This window comes from Nansenia antarctica (genome assembly GCF_963989245.1).
Source record: "Nansenia antarctica genome assembly, chromosome: 13".
Taxonomy (NCBI): domain Eukaryota; kingdom Metazoa; phylum Chordata; class Actinopteri; order Argentiniformes; family Microstomatidae; genus Nansenia; species Nansenia antarctica.
In genome coordinates this window covers 12,594,301-12,620,308 of record NC_137683.1, presented here as the reverse complement: position 1 = coordinate 12,620,308, position 26,008 = coordinate 12,594,301, and the positions used below count along the sequence as shown (strand labels likewise).

Below are 26,008 nucleotides of genomic sequence, written 5' to 3'. Positions count from 1 at the left end.
CAATAGCAGCGGCTTAAATTATAGGCCTAGCCTAATTGAGCTCTTTCTCAGACTTGGGTTGCCGAACCCTGCTGTACACTTGTTGGTCAGTGGTTATTAGATGACTCTTGTTTCCAAAAGTTATCTATCATTTATTGCTGCAATTTCCTCCAAGTGTAATCCATGGTTTTGGCTCAAGCGGAACTGAGACGGCAACAGTAACTAAGGGGTGGGGTGGGACTTGTGCAGAGGAGTCTAGGAGCAGTAGCTTCAGGGACAGTGGTGGCTATTTTAAGCCCGCTGTCCCACAGTTCTGCTACAGATGCAATTATGTGGGCCAACAGTCTTAGGATGCCTGCAAACTCTTGTCAGAGACTCCATGTGAGATGGTCATGGTACAGCAGTTTGCCATGTGTGTTGTTATGGGTGTTATGGGTGGCTGATCTGCTGATGCAGTAGTCATAATGATTCACCCCATGTGCAGGGGGATAGTAGGGGGGCTCTGATGCCAACACCTCAGAGTGATGAAGTGAGCACCTCCACTGGCCTGCGCATCACTCTTTGATATTAGACAGGTGCTTGGACCAGCCTCCAACCCCAGTGGTGATAAAACCATCTCCAATCCCACAACTACAGTGTAGGAAAGATGTGAAATACTGTACAACGTACCCTGTAGATGACTTGAAAACTTTTTTTTTTAACCAGATTTTTCTTTTTTTCCAATCCGTCTGACACTGCGCGGAAAAAGACGAAGGACATAAATATCACCGGGCGTCCATCTTGTTGTGGAAACATCAATATAGGAGAGGAGACTGGCTGAGGAGAAGGGAAAGAAGAGGGAAAGTACCTGTCTGGTCTGGGGGTGAGTCATCCTGTGGAACGCCACAAGGGTGAATATCTGTTCCAGACCCAATGAGTTTCAAAGGAGGTAGAGCATCATTTAAGACAGTACATGAACCCTTCAGCAGCTGGCCGTGGCTATGGGGAGTCCAAAATATCATGGCTATGCGAGAGAGAGTACCTTTAGGAAGAGAAGTTCAAGTCGGGTCAGAACCGACAAGGGCAGGCCCCATTTGATATGGCTTTTGGACCTGTCTCTGTGAGCTCCCATTTCACCTCAGTCACAGATAACACAGACAGTTAAGAGGTTTTCCATCCTTCCTCAAGCTAAATAGTTGAACTTGTGGACGTCGACTCTAGTCGGATGAGGTAGTGTATGATCCGGATTCCGCTAAATTCTTGATTTCGCCATGTTTCTGAAATAAAAAGAAGTGTAATGGCCACTTTTTGCACACCTATTGTAGTTTGTAATGAAGATGGTAAATGGTAAATGGACTGCACTTATATAGCGCCTTTTTTGCTGCTCCAAAGCTGCTCCAAAGCCCTTTACAACGACCTCTCATTCACCCATTCACACACACATTCACACACCAATGGCGGCAAGCTGCCATGCAAGGCGCTGGCGCCGCTCACTGGGAGCAATTGATGTTTGTGTCATCAGTCCTCTTACTTACACAACCATTTCTCTCAATATCTATCGTAAATAAAAAGCATATTATAGGCCCATTTAGCAATACCATGGCACATACTATCCCCCGCTGGGTGCTGGTGTAAATAAAAGTTTGATTTCTTCCCCCTCTCTGTGACATCCTCTGACTGCAGTCCAGAAAACGGTTCGTGGTTTTGATGACACATACATTGGCTTGAGAGTCTCATTTAAACTGATTTATTAGAGGTTTAATCTGTGTTTTTTGTCAAGACTCATGTCTTTCTGGCACAGAGGGACATAACCTCACATCCAGCTGCCCGGCCTCAGTTCCAGCACTCTGACAGCTGTTGGGAGAAACCAGGAAAGAAAAGGAGGACTTTTCTACTAAAAACGCATCTGTGGAAAATGCTTTTATTCGTTTTCATTTGATTCTTTTCCCGACCCCTGAGGCTTTCTTTGTCTTGTACACCCATAAAGACCCAAAGCGTCTTTGAGTGTCTAGAAAAGCGCTATACAGTATAAGTCCAATGTATTATTATTATTATTATTATTATTGTTATTATTATTATTATAAATGGGCCACGGTATTGATCTTGTCTGCCATGCTGCACAACTTTAATACCATAGGATCATGTTGATCAGTAGCTTATGCAGTGTATGGCAATATGAGTTAAACTGCATTTGACTAGCTCTAGTAATGAAGGAATAACGAAGATGGTCATTTCTGAAAAGTCTTTGCAATGCTATGAATTTGTCATATATGGCCGTGTGTGCGTGCATGCATGCGTGCGTGTGTGTGTGTGTGCTGTATGTTTTTATATGAGAGCAGTCTAAGGTGGGTCCTTTCAGGACAGTGGAGGACATTTGCCCCCCCCCCCCCCTTCAAATGCAAAATGTGTTTTTCTCCTTATAATGAATTACACTATGACAGAAATGTTCGAGGTTCTCCTCTCCTCTCCGTGATTGATAGCGTCCTCTGCTTTCCACACGGGCCGGAGGGACTGACCATCTCTGATAAAGGTCTAAACAGCTGTAACACAAATCTTATCACCGTATCCCCCAAGACATTGGCCGCCTATGGCCCCTATTGTTGACGGGATGGAAAGTCTACTCACGTTTCCTTTAAATACGAGCCTCACTTTTGGCCCCAAAACTAGAAGAAGAGAAAGACAGTAGAGGCCGTTTAAGCTGTGATTTGAGACCCCCGATTCGATTGATTACCTTGAGAAGGTTTCCCCCCTGTTATCTTCAAAGCAAAGTGGCACTTTAAATTTGAATTAAGTTAGGTACCGATTTTTCTTTTGTTGCACTGTCTGACTAAAAGTGCTTTGTGGGCCTTAACTTTCAGACAGATAGCTCTTATCAAGTCTGCTCTATCCCAGTGATTTATGTCACTGGATGGGGCTGCTTTAGTGGCAATTTTCCCGGCTCGTCCTGCCTGAGATAGGCCAAAGGAAAGGTATTTGGTGGCCGATAAGATAGTGTTGGAGCGGCCGAAGCAGGCTGGAGATAAGGCAGATTACCCTTATTTGTGAGGAGACTTAATGGGAAGGAATTATCAAGAGAGAAACAAAAGATATCTGGAGAAAACTAGAGGATGAGGAAGAGGGAGGGAGCATTAGGAGCGAGAGAGAGAAAGGGAGAAAGGGAGCAAGAGTGAGAGGGAAAGTGAGAGAGAGAGAGAGGGAGGGAGAGAGAGAGAGAGAGAGAGAGAGAAAGAAAGGGAGCAAGAGGGAGAGGGAGAGGGTAAGGGAGAGAGAGAGAGAGAGAGAGAGAGAGAGAGAGAAAAGAAAGGGAGCAAGAGGGAGATGGAAAGGGAGAGAGAGAGAGAGAGGGAGAGGGAGGGAGAGAGAAAGGGAGAGAGAGAGAGAAAAAGAAAGGGAGCAAGAGGGAGAGGGAGAGAGAGAGAGAGAGGGAGAGAGAGAGAGAGAGAGAAAGAAAGGGAGCAAGAGGGAGAGGGAGAGGGTAAGGGAGAGAGAGAGAGAGAGAGAGAGAGAGAGAGAAAAAAGAAAGGGAGCAAGAGGGAGAGGGAGGGAGAGAGAGAGAGGGAGAGAGAGAGAGAAAAAGAAAGGGAGCAAGAGGGAGAGGGAGAGAGAGAGAGGGAGAGAGAGAGTGAAAGGGAGGGAGAGAGCGAGAGGAAGAGAGAGAGAGAGAGAGGGAGAGGGAGAGGAAGAGAGAGATGTGAGTCAGGAGTGTAGCAGGTGGATGGACTGTGACAGCATCCCTTCAGGCGTGAGCTGAGCTGAGCTGAGCGGAGCGTCTCTCTCTCTCGTTCTCCTCCCATGCTGTTCTCTGAGCTACAGACCCTCTGGCGCATGTCCTGTGCAGGAGCCCAGTAAAGCTCAGCTCAGCACCCTGCCCCGCCATACAGCCATGCAGCGCAGAGCAGCCCCCTCTAGCACAACACCACACAGCCCCTGTGCCCCGCAAATTAATCTGCCACCAGGCTTACACAGGCATGCTTTTTCTGTCTGCTCAGCTCCTCTGTGTGCGTGCGTGCGTGTGCGTGCGTGTGTGTGTGTGTGTTAGCTACCGAATGTGTGTGTGTGTGTGTGTGTGTGTATGTATGCATGCGCATGTGCTTTTGTGTGTGTGTGTGCGTACGTGTGTGTGTGTGTGCCTGTGCATGTGCCTGTGTGTGTGTGTGTGCGTGTATGCGTGTGCATGTGCATGTGTGTGTGTGTGTGTGTGTATGCGTGTGCATGTTTATGCGCATTTGTGTGTATGTGTGCGTGCGTGTGTGCACACGTGTGTGTGTTGAGGCTACAAATGCTCAACGTTGCAGATATGAATTTTCTCACAAATAATTCAAGTCCTCCCTGTCATCACATGATAAACCTCCATCCAGTTCATTTTAAAAGTATGGGAGGATTAGAGATAGTAATTAGTATTATCATTGGATAATTTATGATTAACTGAACACTAACATATGGAAATGTCAATGGATGTTCAGAATTAATCATTTCGATTTGCTTTACAGTTTTTCGCTTTAACACGTTTTCTCAAAGCATAACACATAACACAAATACAAAAATCAGACACAAAAACCTAAACTCCACAAATCTCTTGCAAACTCTTAAAAGTTATATCTTCTCAAAATGACATTTTGTTGTCAAATGACAAACACAAACCATCAAATGAATTGACACTTATAACAACCTGTACACATCAACCTGAACACTGATGTGCACAATGGAAAACACTATGATCAGCGGAAAACAGTACTATGATAAGATTATCAGTAGGCCTTTTGCATTTTCAGTGTTACACTACATACGTACAGCAGCCTGTTATAAACTGTTAGGTTTTCATACTCAAATATAAAACACACAAATACAAGAATAGAACGTATTTTTTATTATTATGAAATACTGTACACATCTCAGCAATGACAGTTGGATTTGTAAAGTGTTCTTCATAGAGAGCAAACAGTAGAAAAAAGAAAAGAAGCCTTCTGCATATACTCTACACAAAGACCACAAGACCTCGTCAAGATCACAGGTAATGTTCTCCCTGGCCAAGCAGAGGGGAAAGTAGCGCCTGGCATGATGAATCCAGCCCTGATATACTTCAGATATATTTCAACAGGAGAGCTCACCTTTGCCCCTTTTATTGCTAAAGCTATGTTTGCTAATTCAAATGCAATAGGTGTTCAAATGCAGGAGGCGGGCAACTAGTGGTCGTTGTGTGTAAATAGCAGCTTCCTCTTGGAAAGACTATGGTCATTTCACCCCCGAGGCGGCTCTTATAGTAGGCATGGCTGTTCTAGTGTTAAAGTGATCGATTCCTGAATACAATGTTAAATGTGTTAAACTTTCAGGCTGGTTCGTGCTTTTGTCCAATGGTCGGCTAGGAACTGTGGCCCAGCTGTCTAGGACACCAACGACAACAGAGGCTAATCAGATGCTGTGCGATGTTCTAATAGGCCTTATCTGCTTAATTGTACGGAAGGAAATGATTCTTTCCTGCTACTGTAACAGTGCCAAAGTCTTAGATGTGTCTGTGGACAAGGTATCAGATAGAGGAAGGGTTCATCTCTGGGTCAGAGGTCATTTCAGGGTGACAGGGAGGTGAAGAGGAAGTGAGGGGGCAGGGTGGGGGGGACCCTCCACAAAGTGATGATAGATGGGGTGGAAGAAATACATGACAGCAGTATTGTGGTTCATTAAGTGATTTCTATAATCCCATATTTAATATCGATTATGAACTGTTCAACGTAATGTACTAGCATTAGCGCGCACACGGTATATCCTCAGTATATATAGGAGAGACAATCAATGAGGTTGAATGGGAAAGATGCATTGCTCCCAGCATGCAAAGGGGCCATATGTTTGCTGGTCCCCTCTCTGCCTGACAGATACTGCCCAAGCTAATTATGTCTCTCTTACAGCGGCAATATCTGGAGGTGGAAATGGAATACAGATGCCAAACTCTCATCATATTTCCCTTGGGCTTAGTGTTTGTATGCATATGCATTGATTTAGAAAGTGGAATCACCACCAGATTGCTGTTGAACCTTGAAATGGAGTGTGTAATATTTCAATATTTCAGCAGAGTTAGCAAAAACTCTCGCGTTGGTATCAAGGTTGAAACTCTGCCATGCTGTTGGATTGACCAAATCATTTTGTTGCGTATCTAGTCTTGGAATAGAATTCAGACCTTTTTTTTCTATTGTAAAGATTATTATAAAGCCTATTATAAAGATTAGCATTTTGAGACATTTAAAGGGTAAAGTATACTGTACATGTGTGAGCTGCGTTTGATGAGTCTAAGAGTTCAATTAATTTGTACTTGAAAAACAGCGATCATGGCTAACGTTTCAGCAGTATGAGTTATGACAGTGAGTGTGGCTTTGGAGTCATACACCCAACGGACTGTGTGGGGTTTTGATACACCCATCTCTATTCTGTTTGATGTCTTTGTAGTTCGGTTGCTCAATAGGCTGTTTACTGCTTTCTGTTTCAGAGAGTCTGACTCAAAGTGTATCAGTCATGGGGGCGGTTCATACACTAAAGCAGGGGGAGGCTGGTGGAGTTCCAAATGGAGCTATCGCTAAGCCACGGCCCCTTTGAAAACTCAGACAAACAAACAACGCTTCACTGACAGTGACTGACTGACCGACCGTGACTGAATGACATTCGATGACTTACAATGGCGGGAGTTGGCACATTTCTGATTTCTGATTTACCACAGCAAGTATTTTTTTTTTTTTTTTTTAAATGACAAGAATATTTTGTCTAGAAGCTTTTCACCATCAGATATCAGCGAGTTGTTTGTCCGAGTTTTCTGCCTGTAGTGACTTTTGCTATGATATGATTGGACAATGTCTATTTTGGGGCGTGGCTTATCGATAGGTCCATTGGAGGACGGGCTCATTGTAATGCAGGAAATGGAATGGGAATGGTATCAAACACGACACCATTCCTCCTTCCAGGCCCTGCATCACAATGAGCCCCTCCTCTGATGTCTGCCTCCCCGGGTCTACAGGGGACTGGTGGAGAGGTGTCTGCCTCCCCGGGTCTACAGAGGACTGGTGGAGACGTCTCTGTCTCTCTGACTGGTTGTCATGCAGCTCAGCCTCCGCTGTGATTGACGTCAATCTGAGATGTGGGCACAGATTCTGTTTGGCTCTGTCTTCCTACCTACTCACACACACAGACACACACACACACACACACACATGAGCGCAATTACACACATACACACACACACACACAAACACACACACACACGCACACACAAACACACGCACACACACACTCCCACATACACACACACGCGCGCAAGTACACACACACACACACACACACACAGACACACACACACACACTCCCACATACACACACACACGCTTAAGTACACACACACACATACACACACACACACACACACACACACATACATACACACACACACAGCTAGGCCTCCTCTCCAGAAAGGTTTAATGGCGTGTCATGGTGGGCTGAATGGAAACGTTTCACTCTGCTCCTCTCCTAAACCCTCCATGACCTCCAGGGCCTGACAGCAGAGCACATGATGGCATAGTAATCTGCACCTGGGGGTCACTGACACATCAACACATTCTCTACCTCTCCTTCTGACACTCAACACATCGTGACGTTAGAATTATTATTTTTGTCAAAATTTAGTTTTTTACATAATCTGATCCATTAGGTGTTTATTAATGCCTGTGTGGTGTTATTTTAAAATGTTGACATTTTTGAGTTAGTAATTAATAAAATACAAAGGTTCCATCTCACAAAACATAATGGAATGTAAAAACGTTGACGCTCAATATCTCTGAACTACCCTAAACGGAGATAGAACCTTATCATTCTAAGCTCACGAATTCTCTACCTCCTTCTGGAAGTCAAAGGCAGGTGTAGGATCAGCTCCCTGCTGTGAGAAAAGGCTGTTTTATCCATCCCACTCTCACTGCTGTTCTTACAGACGAGCAGGGCTAACACGGCTCAGTATCCTGACAGAGATACTGTATGCTATATGCTGTATTGTTAAATGTGTGTGTGTGTGTGTGTGTGTGTGTGTGTGTGTGTGTGTGTGTGAGTGTGTGTGTGTGTGTGTGTGTGTGTGTGAGTGTGAGTGTGTGTGTGAGTGTGAGTGTGAGTGTGAGTGTGAGTGTGAGTGTGTGTGTGTGTGAGTGAGTGAGTGAGTGAGTGAGTGAGTGAGTGAGTGAGTGAGTGAGTGAGTGAGTGAGTGAGTGAGTGAGTGAGTGAGTGAGTGAGTGAGTGAGTGAGTGAGCGAGCGTGCGTGCGTGTGTGTGTGTGTGTGTGTGAGAGAGATAGTGTGTGTGTGTGTGTGTGTGTGTGTGAGAGAGAGAGAGAGAGAGAGAGAGAGAGAGAGATAGAGTCTTTGTGTTAGGTACGTACTCTGAATGATTTTGTGTTTGCTGTATGTGTTTGGCTTTTGGAAGCCCCATAGAGAGGTCCCACGTGGAGCACCACGCCATCCATAAGATGCTGAAGGTGTTCCCCTGCCTGACCCGCCAGCTGCCCAAACAGGAGCTGCAGAAGATCAGCACCATCGCCATCATAGAGACCTGGGAGAGGGGCCAGATCAGTGAGTGACAGACACGCACGTGCACAGACACAGACACAGACACAGACACTCACACACAGACACAGACACAGACACAGACACAGACACAGACACAGACACACACACACACACACTCACAGGGCAATTCACACACGTACTGTATACCTCACACACCCACATGTACTCATGCACTCTCATCCAATGGACCTTTCGCTAAGCCACGCCCCCTTTGAAAACTCGGACAAACAAACAACGCTTCACTGACAGTGACTGACTGACTGACCGACCGTGACTGAATGACATTCGATGACTTGGCAATGGCGGGAGTTGGCAAATTTCTGATTTCTGGTTTACCACAGCAAGTAAAAGATGACAAGAATATTTCGTCTAGAAGCTTTTCACCGTCAGATATTAGCGAGTTGTTTGAGTTCTCTGCCTGTAGTGACTGTTGCTGTGATATGATTGGACAATTTCTATTTTGGGGGCGTGGCTTAGCGATAGGTCCATTCTTCACGCTTTCCGTCTATACCGTGTGTCACAGCTCCCTCTCAGAGCAGCCTACTGTTTTTCTTCAGAAGCAGGAAGGAAGGAAGGCTCTTCTCTGATGTTATTGACTGAGACAGCTCTATTCCGCACTGCAGACCTCAATCATCCCAAATGTTGTCATCTATTATTCATGCGATTCAACAGTTCCATTTGAATACATCAAGCACCTCCATGTCTCCACCACTTCTCACTGGCGGATGTGGAGCAAGACAAACAGAAACACACACACATGCATACCCATGCTCACACAAACTTTACACACACACACACACACACACACACACACACACACACACACACACGCACGCACACACACACACACACGCGCACGCACGCACGCACGCACACACACACACACACACACACACACACACACACACACACACACACACACACACACACACACACACACACACACACACACACACACACACACACACACAGAGCCTGATGTACTTCAGATATATTTTAACACAGGAGAGTTCACCGTTGGCCCTTTTATTGCTAAAGCTATGATTGCTAATTCAAATGTCAATATGAGGAGTGTGATTGTGTGGTGGTTTGAGTTTAGCATTCTGAATGGTAGCGTTTTCCATGTGAACACAAGATATTTTATCATGGAAGAGTGTGCCAAATGTAGAGAATTGTATTTAGTGTTTTGTTAACTGTGTGGTTTAGAACTGCAAAATGAGTGATAAGCAAGAAATGTGTTTGTCATTGTGAAGAATTGGTGTGAGAGAAAATACACCAGTTTCAGGTTTTGGTCGTTGTGTTTGAGGTTCGGGTGTTACTGTTAAAGCGGTAGAGAAAAACTGTAAAACTATTATCTGTCATATTCAGCCCCATGATTCAGAAACCCACCTGCCATTTTATTAAGCTAGCACTAAGTGAAGGAAATGTTGAGAGAAATTGTTGGAAATGTTGGTAGACTGGAGCTGGAGAGCAGCTGCTAATGTGGAGCTCTGAGCCATTTGGCTTCTGAAATTACTTGTTTTCCAGACAGCAGCACTAGCGACTGAATGCGAAAACAAAAAACCCTTGTCCTGTTATTTCTAACGTGGTGTTTGGATATCAGGGTTAGGCTTAGGGTTCGGATTAGACTCTGTGATTTGATAGGTGGAAAAGTCTTCACTATCCATCTACACAGGATTTGACACAATTCTGCAATCAGCATGCAAATCTAGACGTTCAGTCTTGAACAACGTATGTTTCGCCTGAATCGTATTTGAAATGTATGAATCATGTCTAGACATAAAATGGGACGCACAACAACGCTGAAATGTACGTACATTTTTTCGGAATAAAAGTCGGAACATTTCGATTGGTTTCACCAGCTGCTGTCACATTTACAGATGAAGATGTATTATCGTAAGGGCTGTTTCACTTCATAACCCTCTAACCCTTCTCTTCCTACAGTATTTGGACACAATGGATTCTACCTCATCCTGAAAGGTTCAGTGAGGCCGTACACCCAGGGAACGGTGGAAACCGGTGACCCCAATGGCCCATTGGTAGGCAGTCCCACCCCTGTCATTGGCTGAACGTTACTCCAAAGTGTCCTGGTGTTTGTCTGGTTTTTAATCGTCTTTTTCTCTCTTTATTTTGACAGTTAGGTGTAGGTTGCTGCTTCGGGTCCTTTGAACCGCCTGAGGCCACAGACGCGGGCGTCATCATCCAGTGTACGTTAACACAGGAGCCCTGCGAGATCCTCAAAATCTCCAACTCAGGCTACGCCAAGCTGAAAAAGGTATCTAGATAACCTGAACCTATATCCTGAACCTTGCACTGAAACCTGTGAAACCACCACTCCTAAATCTGAATTGGACATCATTCTGTCTTGTAGGAAATTGTGGCTCAGAACTATGCACTGAAAGAGTCTCTGATTCATAGCTGCCATTTCTACCTGCAATGGCCCAAGCTCTCCATTAATAGGCTGGCCAACCTCGTCCAGATGAGGAGCTTCCCCGCCAATCACAGTAAGGCTTCTCTTCTAAGATAGCTCTGCATGGTGACGCAAACATGTCCTCACATTCCCTAGTGGCTGTGTTCAGATGTCCGTTTATTGCTGTGGTTTTCTTTTGAAATTGCCTCAGCTAGTATGTAACCTCGATCGTTTCATGTTAATTCCAAACTATGCTAATGTACCTTAGTTATGCTCACGCTTGTAATTAATGACGATAACCCTTTTCGAATCATTAATCCTGGCATAAGACAGATTTAATGGCATTGTTGATTTTAAATAAGGGAGATATGATAGATTTGGGAGAGAGGTTTTTCATTCTATCTCTACTGTCAGTAATTAGGCACAGCTTGTTACTCTCCATTGAAAAACAAAATGTCAATACATGATCAAAGCTAAAGGGCCCTACCCTCATTTATGCAGTCTGCCAAGCAAACATAAACCAATAAGGAGGCGGTGGAGACGTTACGCACTGCTTAGGCGCCATTGCTAATACTTTATATCAAACACTTCACTCAAAGTTTTGCAATGTGTGTGATGGTTGAACCCCTCCCTCTGTCCTTTCACTCCTCTACTTTGGTGTTTTGCCTATGGGTGTAGGTCCACGGCCAAAGGTTTGATATGCTAAGAGAGAGAGAGAGAGAGAGAGAGAGAGAGAGAGAGAGAGAGAGAGAGAGAGAGAGAGAGAGAAACAGACAGAGGAGGGAGGCAGAGGCATCACTGGAGCGTGCTTTGATGAGATAGAAAGCTATACAGGCGGGTTGAGAGACAGCTGGATTGATTGCGTTTTATAAGTACTTGCACCTGACAGGTGAGTGCCAGGAGGCTCGAGATGATTTCACGATGGAGGAGAGGTTGCTTTTGCTCGGGCCAGCCTCTATACATATAATAATAATAATAATAATAATAATAATAATAATAATAATAATAATAATAATACATTAGACTTACATAGCACTTTTCTAGACACTCAAAGACGCTTTACAAACTGAAAAGATCGAGTAGTAATAATAAAAAAGAAAACAAAAAGAAATAATAGAAAGTATAGGGGCCTAATTAAGGTAGTGCTGGGGACACATGGGAAGGGGAGGGGGAGAGGGCTAACTGGTGAAGGCGTGCTTGAAGAGGTGGGTTTTGAGGGCCTTTAAATGTTTAAATGTTTGGAGGGTGTTGGCCTGTCTGATGTGGTTGGGGAGGGCGTTCCAGAGGGACGGGGCTGCGGCTGAAAAGGCCCTATCACCCCAGGTGATACACACCCCACGTACACCTCTGACAAGAGCTGAGGACATCTCCTTCCCTCTCTCATTATTCTCCTCGTTCTCATCTGTATGCATATACTCTCGAAAAAGAGAGAGAGAGAGAGAGAGAGAGAGAGAGAGAGAGAGAGAGAGAGAGAGAGAGAGAGAGAGAGAGAGAGAGATGTGTGCATATGTAGGGGGAGGGAGGGAGTGGAGTAGGATAATGTCACACTTAATCTAACCTGTCAAACCATGGGATCTCACTGCAGGCATGGAATAAGCAGAGCGGTGTGCTGTTGATTGCAGGGCAGATAGTCAGCTCTCTTTACCCGTGGAGAAGCTGGTTGGTTTGTTTGCGCAGCATTCCACATAGGACGTCTGCCTGGAGGGAAGTTAGTTCTGAGGTAACATAGAAATAGAATGGCTGATCCACCTGCTACCTCTGATCAGGGGGTAAGTGCACTATCAACCAGATGTCCTTTGTAATTTGTCTGCGCTCATGTGACGCCCGCCTTGTTAACCTATACGGGTGCTTCTCACTCCCCTCTAGGCTATATGATCACTGCTGTTAGCATGGTTGGGTTCTGTGAAGCTTGTGTTTTCATGGAAACGGGTTAGACACTCAAGGGAGCCAAACTGGAACCAAAATAGAGACTATTATCCACTTATACCCCCCTCTGCAGAATAATGCAGCTCCAGTGTGAATAGACAAGGTCTCCAGAGGTTATAGTCTAGCCATGATGTTAGTGCCGGCCTCTACCATGATGTTTAGTGGCCAGTAGATGTGTTCCTTAACTTAAATCCACAGCTACAGTACGGTTAGGTGTAAAGCCTTGGGTGAGTGAATAATTGACAAGCCAGAAGGCTATGATCTCATCGCTCTGGAGGGGGATCTACAGTAAGAAGGGTACTCTCTCTCGCTCTCTCTCTCTCTTTTTCCCTGACCTCAGTGGATCTGCCTGGCTAGATGTCTGTACCAACAGCTGCCCTGGTTATGTATCATCGACTAGTCCCCTTTCTGGCTTCAAAAGGCACAGGATCAGTCTGACTAGGGACGGGAGACATTTCCCACGCATAGTATTTTCCAACACAGAATACCGTTTCCCTGCCCCCAGACAAATTATGTTGGTCCAAGAGCTCTCCTTTGGAATTTTGTTTACTATCACACTCTCAACATAGAATCTGAGAGATTGTTTTTCTTGATGTCCATGGGGGGATATCAAATGTACATGTAGGAATTTAACTCCACCCAGATACATTTGTACAAACATTACTTGTTGTTGTTCTGTGTGTAAATCGGGGGATACTATTCACGGTGTCCTCACGAATACAACAAGTTTCTGGAGCGATTCACTACGCCGTTAGCTTAATCCTACACATTCAAGTCTTAAACTACCTTATCATGTTACTTTATGTTTAATTTAATAAGACTAGGGGTATACAGGTTGTTTAGAAATGTAAGTCAATGTTGGCTTTACACAAGTTTTTTCAAGGATACCGGTTAAGCCCCATATGATTTGGATTTTGAAATACTTGAAACAAAGTAATTAAACAGTTCATTTCGGGGGAAACATCCTTGTGGTTGTTAGCATTTCCTTTTCAGAAGAATTCTCAATTGTCGTGTTCCTTCCTCTTTCTCTCTCGTTCTCTAATGGCAGGGGGCTTTGTTCCAGATGGCTCATTACCCCAGAGGAGGGGGGCTCAAATACGGTAATAGCTGCCTATTAGGGAGCTATTAGGGTCAGGCTTAATACACCCGTTATGAGGGTTCCCCCTGTCCCCAGACAATCAATGAGGTCTACCACAGTGTTCGGACAAAACTCCCCCCCCCAAATCTGTGTCTTGACACACAGGGAACAGAGAGACTTGTGATGCCTCATCATTTCAGCGAAAACACTGGTGGAAACTACATCCCATTAGCCCTGTGTCAATCACAAGGCTTTAGGACCAAGGGGTCTGTGTCAGGGTACCCAACCTAATGGGTACACTTCAAATGTAAGGGTAGAAGTAGAGAAGGCTAGGGCGAAGCAATCAAAGGGCATCTAAAATGGTGGCTCGAGCCGCTTGTTATGGTAATGACTAAGGGAGATGTAAAGGGAAGAGGTGGCTTAGCGCTGATGTAAATCAAATGGTATTACCCTGGTACTGTAGTTACGTTTTGTTGTTGATAATAGTGCTATGATGTCTTAACATGTCTTCGCCGTTTTTTTTTCTGAATGATATACATCTATTAGATTATAACTCCATGTTGTTGGACTGTTTGTTTGATGGTATGTTCTATACACTGCAAAACGTCAGCTCTCAAAAACAAGAAAAAGAACAAGCAAAATGTCTTCAAAGAAGCAAAATGATCTGCTCTAAACGAGATTGGCTTGCTTAAAAAAAAAGAATGAATCTCATTTCTTTTCACTTGTTTATTGAGGACTCGGTATATCCAGGGGCTACATATGGGCAGAACAAAGAATGCAAAAACAACAACAAAGGCCATTAGTACAAACGTAACAGCGCTTTAAACCTTTTTAGAATAACAACAATACACACAGTTCTGTAATCGGGATCGGGGCCGAAAATGAAAAACATGGCATCATGCAACCCTAGTCAGTAATGACCTTCATCCACTCGGTGATTGCCTTTTTCTAATATATAAACATTTATTATATTATAACACATTATGAAGAAGTCATGGATTGTGTATGGCGTTATGGCGTTATGAAGAAGTCATGGATCGTGGATGGCGTTATGGCGTTATGAAGAAGTCATGGATCGTGGAAGGCGTTATGAAGAAGTCATGGATCGTGGAAGGCGTTATGGCGTTATGAAGAAGTCATGGATCGTGTATGGCGTTATGGCATTATGAAGAAGTCATGGATTGTGTATGGTGTTATGGCGTTATGAAGAAGTCATGGATCGTGTATGGCGTTATGGCATTATGAAGAAGTCATGGATTGTGTATGGCGTTATGGCATTATGAAGAAGTCATGGATCGTGGGTGGCGTTATGGCGTTATGAAGAAGTCATGGATCGTGGATGGTGTCCGGGGTCGTGGATGGCATCCGAGAGAACTTCTGTCTGCAGCAGAGAGGAGAGTCGCAATGCATTTAGGATATGTAAGGTTCAATGAGCCCTTGGGGCTCAATGTGTTTTTTACCTGTATAAATAAAGGTTAAATAAAAAAATAAAATAAAAAAAGGTGAAAGGCCTAATAACACGCCATGGGATACGTCAAGCAAACAGGAGACTTAAAGGTTACTGGAGGAACTTCAAGCTCTGGTTTATTCATGTTCTCTGGGCTCTGCTAACCATGCTGCTAACTTCCGGCAATCTCTATTTGGCGTGTGTGCGCATGCATATTGGCTGAGATTACTAACATACGTTCGATACACATGTTTGCCGAACCAAAAGACCCATACCGACAATTTTCGGTAGGAATACGTGTCAAATGAAAGGGAGATGGGACCTGGTTCAAAGGTTAAAGATCTACAGTATTTCTGTGGAAAATGTAGGGACTTCTTAATGTTCAATGAAGTAAACTGTATCAGTCAAATGTACAGAGATGACATAGAGGATCTTTCTACGTAGGCTCCGCACAAATGGCTTATGATAAACGGTAATAAATACATAACTTAGAAGTCTGAGATCTTTGCCAAAGTACTGAATGATAATATGCCAGAATTTGGACTGGTCAAAAGAATCTCTTGTCGATCCTTGACTTTATACGCTTTATAAACTATATGCTTTGATAGAAACGTCATGGCTTATCAAGATGAGGTCAAGATGAGGCCCCACACCTTGCACAGGCCACTGATGCTGAAAATCTGGTTGATTTGGCCTCTTTACACAATTAGCAACAAGAGCCAAACTTATGTACAAGTCAAATACCGTCTTGGGGATGTAATAGAATTGTACAACAGTTCAAATGGCTCATAGTGTGTTCCCCAGATATGAAAGGTGTACTGTCTTTGTTCTGTATTGTATTTTGTCAACATGATTGCTGGGCTGTGTAAGATTGACAATAAAACAATGAATTCCATTTGGTCATTCTCTGTTCTGTGAAGAGATGGTAAATGGACTACACTTATATAGCGCCTTTTTTGCTGCTCTGAAGCTGCTCCAAAGTGCTTTACAACGGCCTCTCATTCACCCATTCATACACCAATGGCGGCAAGCTGCCATGCAAGGCGCTGGCCCGCTCACTGGGAGCAATTTTTAGGTTTAGTGTCTTGCCCAAGGACACTTCGACATGTGGCCAGCCGGGGCTCGAACCGCTGATCTTCCAACCTTGTGATCATTAGACGGCGACTCTCCCTCCTGAGACACAGCCGGATAAGATGACTGAAATAAGAAATCCTTACTTTGACAAAGCAGTTTTATTTTTGTCAGTGTTTATCAAACAGCTTTATAATCCTGATTATTGTAGTTTCAAGCGTTAAGTTACTCAGAACCAGTAATACAATCTCAGTAACAACGTATAATATCTTATTAAAAAAATGATAGACAAATAAGGTAAGATTTGCTTGGTAAGAAGAAATATCTTTTCAGACAAAAAACAAGCATGTATTGCCTTGACTGAAGATATTTCATCTTATTTAAACTTTTTGCAGCGTAGGCTCTGTGAGGGGACACAGGAAGCATCAGAGAATGAACTAATGGAAATCATACCTGGGACATCCAAACCCCCAACTCACAGTCAATCTTAAAGATCCCTCCCTTTTCCATTTGAAAAAGATAGCAAAGTAGTTGGCCACTAAATTAACATTATCATCAGGGGGGAAAGCGAGCCTCCCTCTAATATTTCACATCAGTTTGAGTGAACCTTGGCCTCAGTCACCGAGACATAGTCCGGGGGAATCTGGGTAATTTCCCAGGTGAGCCACATTTAACTGTTTGATTATTCGGAGCTGAGTGAGTGGGTGGAAAGGGGGCCGAGGTCTTGAATAAAGCTGCCAAGCGTTTCATTTGGATAGACAGCGATGAAATTAGGCCTGAGAATACCCATGCCCGCCTGCACCTCCCCCCAGAGCTCTCCACTACTGTTCTATGTGAAGGAACGGAGACCGACCGGCCCCCCCTGTCAGCAGACAGACAAATGGTCCCTGTTTGTCCAACTCTCCGCTTCATAGAGATAGGGTTTAAAAACACCTGTCAGCTCTGATATACAGTGTTTCTTCTAGCCGTTAACGGCAGGCCGTAAATCAATATAATGCTCACCTCCGCAACCCAACCTAAGATTTGTCACATGAAGAAATAATCCCCCCAGTGTTGGAGCTTGTGCCAAAACAGAGATTACTTCTGTCGTTTACAGTGTACCTCTTTTTTTTTTCATTTCTCCCCCCCCCCCAACACTACTTGGTGCTTTATTTCTTCTCCGCTGAGACAGATTTGTCACCACCAGTGGTGGAAATAGGCTGTGTTGCTATGGGAGTATAGTGGGAATAGTGTATAGTCACAAAGTGATTAATACACACATGCACACATCTAATCATCAACACGCAGACACACAGACACACACAGACACCGACACACACACACACACAGACACACACACACACACACACACACGCACACACACACACAGACATGCTTCTCACAACTCACATTTTTACTTCAACCTCTGACAGGGCAGCCCACGCTCTGAACTGAGTCTACAGAGAGAAAGAAAGCACATTGATAGGGAAGGGAAGTTTTAACCTTCGAAACAACCTCTTCCCCTTCCTGTCTCTGTCTGCAGTTCTGGCGAAGGAGGGCAAGGTGTGTCCCTTCGTGGCCTACATCCGAGACGGGGAGTGTAACATCATGCAGGATATCAGCACTGTGATGAGGAGCCTGCAGGAGAAGAAGGTGTTTGTTTTAAACACTCCCACTCTACAGTACAGTATCCCCGGGCTCCAAGCCCATATTTGATTAAAAAACACTTAATCCAAATCAAGAAATGAAACAGCAGCCTTTGAATATTACCGACATGCTTAGGACTCATTTCCATAAATGTGTAGTATTTCATACCAGGGATAGATACTATAATTTGTCACTGGTTACAATGATAGGATCATGGCTCTATTATTGGGTGGACACTAGCGGCATACTAGAAGGATGTGTATGTAGTCTATTCGGTTGTTAAGTCGTGACGTGTTTCTGGGTCCAACGTTGGCTGAGGCACTCTCTTCGAAATGCCTCAGTAATAATAATAATTCATTATATTTATATAGCGCTTTTCCGAGGCTCAAAGACCCTGACAATATTGGGAAAACGGGAAAGTGCTGTGTCCCTTGTTGTATGAATAGATCCGAGTCTAAAAAACGATTGAATTCTACCGCTGTAGTACACTGGTACTCTGGTGCAGGGAATTTTTGGTTTGGACCCGGAAATTGCTAAAAGTCACGCGTGACGTCAGACTTAACAACCGAATAGGATAGGCTATCAAAAGCTGCCTTTTGACAGCGGTGCTAGTGTGGGCCAAGGCTACGAGTGGCCAGCTAGTGCTCAAAGCCTGGTGCTTCGAGCCTTACTGAACAAGCCTGTTTGAATTTCCCTAGCTGGGCATTCTAGTCCCGCCCCCCTTTCTTCAGAGACACTAGCAAAACATTTACAATCATTTGGTTTCCTAACAGGTTCTGGTAGCAGTTTATGGCAATTCTATTTGCAACAAAAAAACATATTCAAATAAATTTGGTTGTGTAGTTATAGCCAGCTTGGATTATGCTTGCCACCAACCAAGATCGTTAGCCAACTAAAACTCTTTATGGATAAGAATACCCCTCACTCGCTCTAAACTGCCCATAGCCCCTTGTTCCCTCATAAGGACCAGGAGGAGAGAGGAAACTAAAAGACTAAACGTTTAAGCACCCAATAAGCCCAGAGTAAGCACTGTCAAAGCCTGTAAGTGATGAGTGTTGAAACGCAAATGGCCGTGGCACGCACAAACACAGCACAGCATAAGCTCCGCTGTGGAATGCCGGCTACTGATATATGAAACAATAAGATGACCCGGTTTGACATGACTGTTGGTTTTCAGGGCAGTAGGTTAAAGTTCGTCATGGTGGGGAGGCTCGGACCAATGGAATCCTTCGGGGAGGTGAGCATCCTGCTCGACCAGCCGTCCCCCTGCACCATCGTCACGGCAACAGAGGTGTACGTGGGGCTCATCCAACCAGACGCTCTGAAAGGTGACCTGCACGTCATCATACATATCTGGTGACGTTAGAATTATAAGGTTCTATCTACATTTTTGTCAAAATTTAGTTTTTTTTACATAATCTGAACCATTAGGTGTTTATTAATGCCTGTGTGGTGTTATTTTTTTTTATGTTGACATTTTGGAGTTAGTAATTAATAAAATACAAAGGTTCCATCTCACAAAACATAACGGAATGTAAAAACTTTGACGCTCAATATCTCTGAACTGCCCTAAACGGAGATAGAACCTTATCATTCTAAGCTCACGATCTGATGTTGAATCATCTCATGTTTCTGTAAGATCCCTATACATCTGTTATCGCTGTGTCTTTATTCATGTGTGTCTCTTCATGTTTTGTGTAGGTGTTGATTCGGTGACATCATCACTGATGCTGCAGACAGCCCAGCCGACATATGGGAAGTTGGATCAGGTATGGAGTCGTAGAGTTCACACCCGAGTCATGTCACACCTGTTCATCTCTAACACGTGGCGGAACGGTATATCTTTCTGTAAACCGCACCAACATCATTCTTTTTCATGTCCAAACCTCCTGCTTATGCCGTGTTAAAATCATCATATTCCTCTAGCCCCGTTTTCATTTTCATGTCATTTCATGTAAAAAAAAAAAACTTTACAGAATTTAATCTTTCCCCTGATGCTCTTCTTGTGTTATGGAACGAATGGAAAAGCACCTGGCAAGCTCAAACTGTGACTTATTGTTCTGTTATTGCAATGTTCACTGCTTATGTCAAATAAGATTGTCACTGAACACATGGATCTCTTTCATGTGTCTTATTCCAGGAGGAGATTAACAAGGAATACATGAGACAAGAGAAGCAAAAGCAGTGGGACTACCTAAAGGTATAGTGTAACCCTATCATTACAGGACATACTCTCTTTCACTGGGTCTCGATGTGTCTGACTCTAATGCAATACTGAGTGTAATACGTCATAATCACTGTGCCTGGTCCGAACAGTACACAAACCCATAATTCTGCTGAGAGTCAGCAGCCCTAACTAATTCCCAGCCTTAGCCCCGATGTCTCCCTTTGTTCTCTCCACATTCAAACACTCCCCTCTGTCTCTCTCTCTCTCTCTCTGTCTCTCTCTCTCTCTCTCTCTCTCTGTCTCTCTCTGTCTCTCTCTCTCTCTCTGTCTCTCTCTCTCTCTCTCTCTCTCTCTCTCTCTCTCTCTGTCTCTCTCTCTCTGTCTCTGTCTCTCTCTCTCTCTCTCTCTCTGTCTCTCTCTCTCTCTCTGTCTCTGTCTCTGTCTCTCTCTCTCTCTCTCTCTCTCTCTCTCTCTCTCTCTCTCTCTCTCTCTCTCTCTCTCTCTCTCTGTCTCTGTCTCTGTGGATGTGGATGTGTGTTTGTGCCTGTGCCAGTTTCACAAAGACGATTACACCACTGTGTTCTCTTGCTTCCCATTATTGCCATGGCAGAAAACCTCTGCTTGGAAGGAAAATTCATTATGAATGCTAACTGGTCCAGCGTCAATCCTACTCAGAGGTTTCCTTTCCCTCTCCGAGTCTCTCCAGCTTGTGTATCTCCGCCGTAATAAAGACAGACAGGCTGACCTCTCTTCTCTCTAGCTTGTTTCACAGGAATATAACCTTTCAGACCCCTCGTATGGTGCTCTGGGCTCGGCCACTAGAATGCTCTCTTTGTGCGTTTGGTGAGAGAATCCCATCCAGTTTGTCTTTATCGGAGGCTAAGGCGAGCCGTGGGCCCAGCTGTCCGAGCCTGTCATAGCTTGGTGTGTGTGGTCTGAGACGCTCTTGCCAAGCTCCTTGGTCAGAGCTCGTCCTGTTTGGGGTGTGGTGGGAACTGTAATCCACAGGGTTCTCTAGCCAATAGGATAGGAGTCTCATGACTGCCTCCTCCTTACCAATCCTTTACCATCCTCACTGCATTGAGCATTGGCTGTCACTAGCAGTGTCCTAGTGCCATACAGTAGTCAGTTGTAGTAGTCATTAGGGTCAGGGTTAGGGTTAGTTTTAGGATCACTAAATAGTTCTCATTTGTGAATTGGATTCACTGTATCGCGTCCCGTCCTGCTACAAACGTACGTTGTTCAAAAGCATGTTGATGTTCTATCAGCATGTTGTGATGTGCTAAACATGCAGTTAGATGTTCAAGGTGATGTTCCTTCTTAGCTGCTAGCTAGCTAGCTACCAACGCGATGGTAGCAAACGCGTCTGTTTTGATTCAGAGTGAGTTTCTCCGGCATTTGGTTTGAGGTTGTATCCACCTTCAAATAAGCATAATGTTCTTCAACTGTTTTCATATTTCAATGTATGACACATCGAATTCTCACATTTTGAAAGCTTACAATGTGCACATTCATCATTTGGAAAACAAAAAACTGAAAAATTACCATGTCCTACTTGGGGGCCTTTTTCACCAGACCCAGTCAATGTCTACATACTTCTCTCAGCTAGCAAAAATGTTGTGTTATTCAGAATTCCACCATGACTATGACTGTTATGCCCTATTATGAATTCACCCTATATGAGTAAGGCCTTTGATAACACTGTCGATTTGTGTGATGAAATATGCAGCCTCCCCCTGGAGTCACATACTTCTCCTCCTCATGTTGCAGTGTACAGTATGGCCTGTGTTGTTGACCTGTGAAAGGTTCAAGGTTTTGATACTAGACTCAGGGACAGCGTCTGATACTCCATAGAGATGTATTATACATACAGAGAAAAAAGGATGTTTGGGTTTTGAGAGATTATTTCTGTTTTTTTAATGCCAGGAGGTAATGTAGCTAGACAGCTGGAAAGAAAATGACTGTTTACTCTAGGTTCCTCAACGAGTAAACCAAGTGGCCGTTATGGCTTTTTAATGGCTAATGCAACAGGCTAACAAACGACAATACAGTCAGGCATTTGTTTCCTCGCTCGATTTTTCAGGTCCAAGCCCGGATGGATTTGTTTGTGTGAAAGCGTGATCTCATCGAGAGAGTGTGGCTTTGATAAGTACGACTCTGAGCATTCATGTTTCCCTTCACCCGTCATTTGGCAAACGCCAGATCTGTTTTTAATCTAAATATAGATCCTGATTTAGATGTTTCCAAAGTATTGGTAACAGCGGGAATCACCTATAAATTACGTGTAATTCATATGCTGCTCAGTAATCTTGAATTGAACATGTGTAATTTTGGCTAGTGGTGTTTGCAACCAGGCAGACTATAAGCATATGTTCTGTTGAATGGCTAGTACCTTCATACAGTAGTTCTTTATTTAGATAATACATCACACTGTCACCAGAGACATCTGTATGGGTCTGGGTGTGGTGGGAGGGGACCTCACTAACTGTACGTAGATGCAACATGCATCTACACACGCTACGAATCAGAGAAAAATCCAACAAATCGTGACGTTAGAATTATAAGGTTCTATCTCCATTTTTGGTAAAAAAAAAAAAAAAAAAATGTTTTTTACATATTATTTTTTATATATATATTTTTTTTTTTGTTAGTAATTAATAAAATACAAAGGTTCCATCTCACAAAACATAATGGAATGTAAAAACTTTGACGCTCAATATCTCTGAACTACCCTAAACGGAGATAGAACCGTATAATTCTAAGCTCACAAAATATAGGATTGTGTATTTTTTTTTAAAACAGATCATTTATAAGCAGAAAGAAACGTATTATAGTACACAAATGGCCTCTTAATAGTGCTGAAAACAATAAGATGGAATATGATGTGGTTGTTGTGTACTGAGTGGCCTGGATAGAGTACTAGTGACGAAGTCAGTGTTTCCGCCAGATGAGTCTGGGCAGAATAATGAAAATGGTTCCTAGACCAGAAGATGTATTTAGGGTAATAAATATTTAGTGTAACGAGTGTGTATCTGACAAAGAAAATGGTTTACTTTTATGGCTTAGAACAAGAATTGTAATGTCATCATCTGTTTCTGTTGAGGACACCACAATTCCTTCTTCCGCACGAGCATAAAAACTGAGCCCTAAGGTCTGGTCTAATGAATCTAATAAAACACTTCCACTGTAATTCCTTCCCGCTTTTATTGTGTGTGTGTGAGTGTGTGTGTGTGTGTGTGTGTGTGTGTGTGTGTGTGTGTGTGTGTGTGTGTGTGTGTGTGTGTGTGTGTGTGTGTGTGTGTGTGTGTGTGGTGTGTGTGTGTGTGTGTGTGTGTGTGTGTGTGTGTGTGTGTGTGTGTGTGTGTGTGTATAATGTGAACGTGTGACCTTGTGCATGTTATAATAATAATAATAATATATATTATATATAATATACTATATTCATAACTATTTAGTAATTATTTCAGATTGTTTGTTAAAGATTTCATAATGATTTACTAACTGCCTATACATCACTTGTACAATATTAACATATGTTCATGGATGTTTAGATAAATGTTTGTTCTCATGTTACAAATACAACAAGTCCAACTATTGTTCTTCGACATACTTATTATAATAATAATAATTATTATTATTAATTATTATTATATTTATTGTTATTATTATATATATATATTTTTTTAATGTATTATTATTATTCCATTTCATCAATGTGCTACTCTTCCTACAACTTTTGTTGTTATGACTTTTGGTTTTGATACCAATTAAATGTGTTAAATGTTACAAACCTTTTTAACATGGAGGTCTATGGAAACCAAAAGCAATTTTTTAACCACTGCCGGCCGGAACTCCAAATGATCAACTATGATAAAAGCTTTTTGATACCCCTCAAATATTTTAAACTGTCACACTCTTTGGAAATCCATAACCTCTCATCCAGTTAACGCCAACATTCTGTGAGCACCTTTGTTACTGCAACTGCCATGGATCTAAGTGCTCTTAAATAAAAACAAGCTACTCTACCCTGCCGCTACATTGGTGTTGGAAGTGAGATTGGCACAACATGTGTGACAACAGTGTGAGGGATGTGAGGCATCTGGTATCCAGTGAAGCGTGAGGGCACGCTCTCCCGAACGGAAGAATTTACATTTTTCAGAATAAAAGTCATTTTGATTGGTTGCCCACTTGTTCCCTCTTTCACCAGCTGCTGTCACATGTTATTGTACATCCCTAAAACAGACTGCATTCTGTTCAGTGTGAACTTTAAAGAAGACAGCTTCTGATGTTTGTATTCCTGAACATAACGGATATTGATCTCGGATTTATCTGCGCACAAACATCTGTCTGGATGTCTATCTCACTTTCAAACAATGTGTGATTGTTTACCTGTTTCCGAAAATCTGTCCGATGCTGTGTGGGAAGGCATAGCTATGGTTAATAGCGCTTCATTGATTTTGCACGTGATCTTTGCCATTTGGTGCGCTCGGGGCGGCTGTGGCGCAGGAGGTAGAGTTGGTGTCTAAAGATCGCAAGGTTGGCAGATCGGCGGTTCGAGCCCCGACTGGTCACATGTCGAAGTGTCCTTGGGCAAGACACTGAACCCCAAATTGCTCCCAATGAGCGGGCCGGCGCCTGGCATGGTAGCTTGGCCGCCATTGGTGTGTGAATAGGTGAATGAAGGCCATTGTAAAGCGCTTTGGAATAAGGCGCTATGTAAGTCAGTCGTTTATTCAGTCCATTTGGTACAGTGTGATATAGTATAATGGTGGGACACACCATCATCATTAGTGTATATCTGAAACATCATTTTTGTTTTTCATATTTTTGTTCCCTTCTCCTCCACAGAAGAAAGTGCTCTCTGATGCACTCTTCTACAACGGGATTCTGCAAGGAAGTGGAAAATGGACCATGAATAGAGGAGGAAGAAGACCTGCGGACACGAACGACTCCACCCTTTAAATGCACGCACACACACACACACACACACACACACACACGCACACACGCACACACGCGCACACACACACACACACACACGCACACACGCACACACGCACACACACACACACACACACACGCACACACGCACACGCGCACACACACACACACACACACGCACACACGCACACACGCACACACGCACACACACACACACACACTGCCTTGACTCAGGAGGAAACCAGATGTTACAACGCAGGCAAACACAGGAACTCACATTGCCAAACCCTAATTTGCTGTTTAAAGTATGACTCCAGTCCAATGGATCCTTACCACCGACACCAGAACTCCAAGCCAGAGAGAGACTTTCTTACTACTGCCTGTATTTTGGGACTCAAAACTCTCCAGATGTACGCTACAGCATCCTATAAAATAAACTGTTGATCTCCCCAGCTTCTCTGTCTCTCAAATCCTTTCAAACAAGATGCAATTATGCTGCACCAGCCAGCAGCCTGCACCATAGTAGTACAGATGGAAACAGACTGTTGTGATTAACCTTCTTAGACTGACAGAACTAGACAGCCCTACAGTATGTGTTCCTATGCATCTCAGCCCAACCTCAATCCATGTACTAATGCTAGTTTCAAACAGTGGGAGGACAGGTTAGGAGTCCTGAACGTACCCAACTGCTAACTGCTAATGTTGCACAATGACCCAACTGTTGGTGTTGTTTTGTTGAACCTTTAGTTGAAGTATTTATCTGTTTATTATTCACACACAGCACTTTCAATTCTCGTAAT

The 26,008-nt window shown here is 43.6% G+C and overlaps 1 protein-coding gene across 1 annotated transcript in view; it reads left to right on the top strand.

Annotated features, from left to right (window-relative positions):
- cnbd1 (cyclic nucleotide binding domain containing 1) overlaps nt 1–25,500 on the top strand; it is a gene marked incomplete at its 5' end in the record, with an annotated part of 37,935 nt that extends 12,435 nt beyond the window's left edge. Inside the window, 9 exons of the mRNA XM_080544001.1 lie at nt 8,400–8,545; nt 10,487–10,581; nt 10,680–10,817; nt 10,914–11,046; nt 17,997–18,106; nt 19,278–19,428; nt 19,802–19,869; nt 20,241–20,300; nt 25,116–25,500. Coding sequence (XP_080400127.1) covers nt 8,400–8,545; nt 10,487–10,581; nt 10,680–10,817; nt 10,914–11,046; nt 17,997–18,106; nt 19,278–19,428; nt 19,802–19,869; nt 20,241–20,300; nt 25,116–25,229 — 1,015 coding nt within the window. The 3' untranslated portion in view covers nt 25,230–25,500. The remainder of the gene's footprint in view (nt 1–8,399; nt 8,546–10,486; nt 10,582–10,679; nt 10,818–10,913; nt 11,047–17,996; nt 18,107–19,277; nt 19,429–19,801; nt 19,870–20,240; nt 20,301–25,115) is intronic.
- Nucleotides 25,501–26,008: the final 508 nt, after the last annotated feature.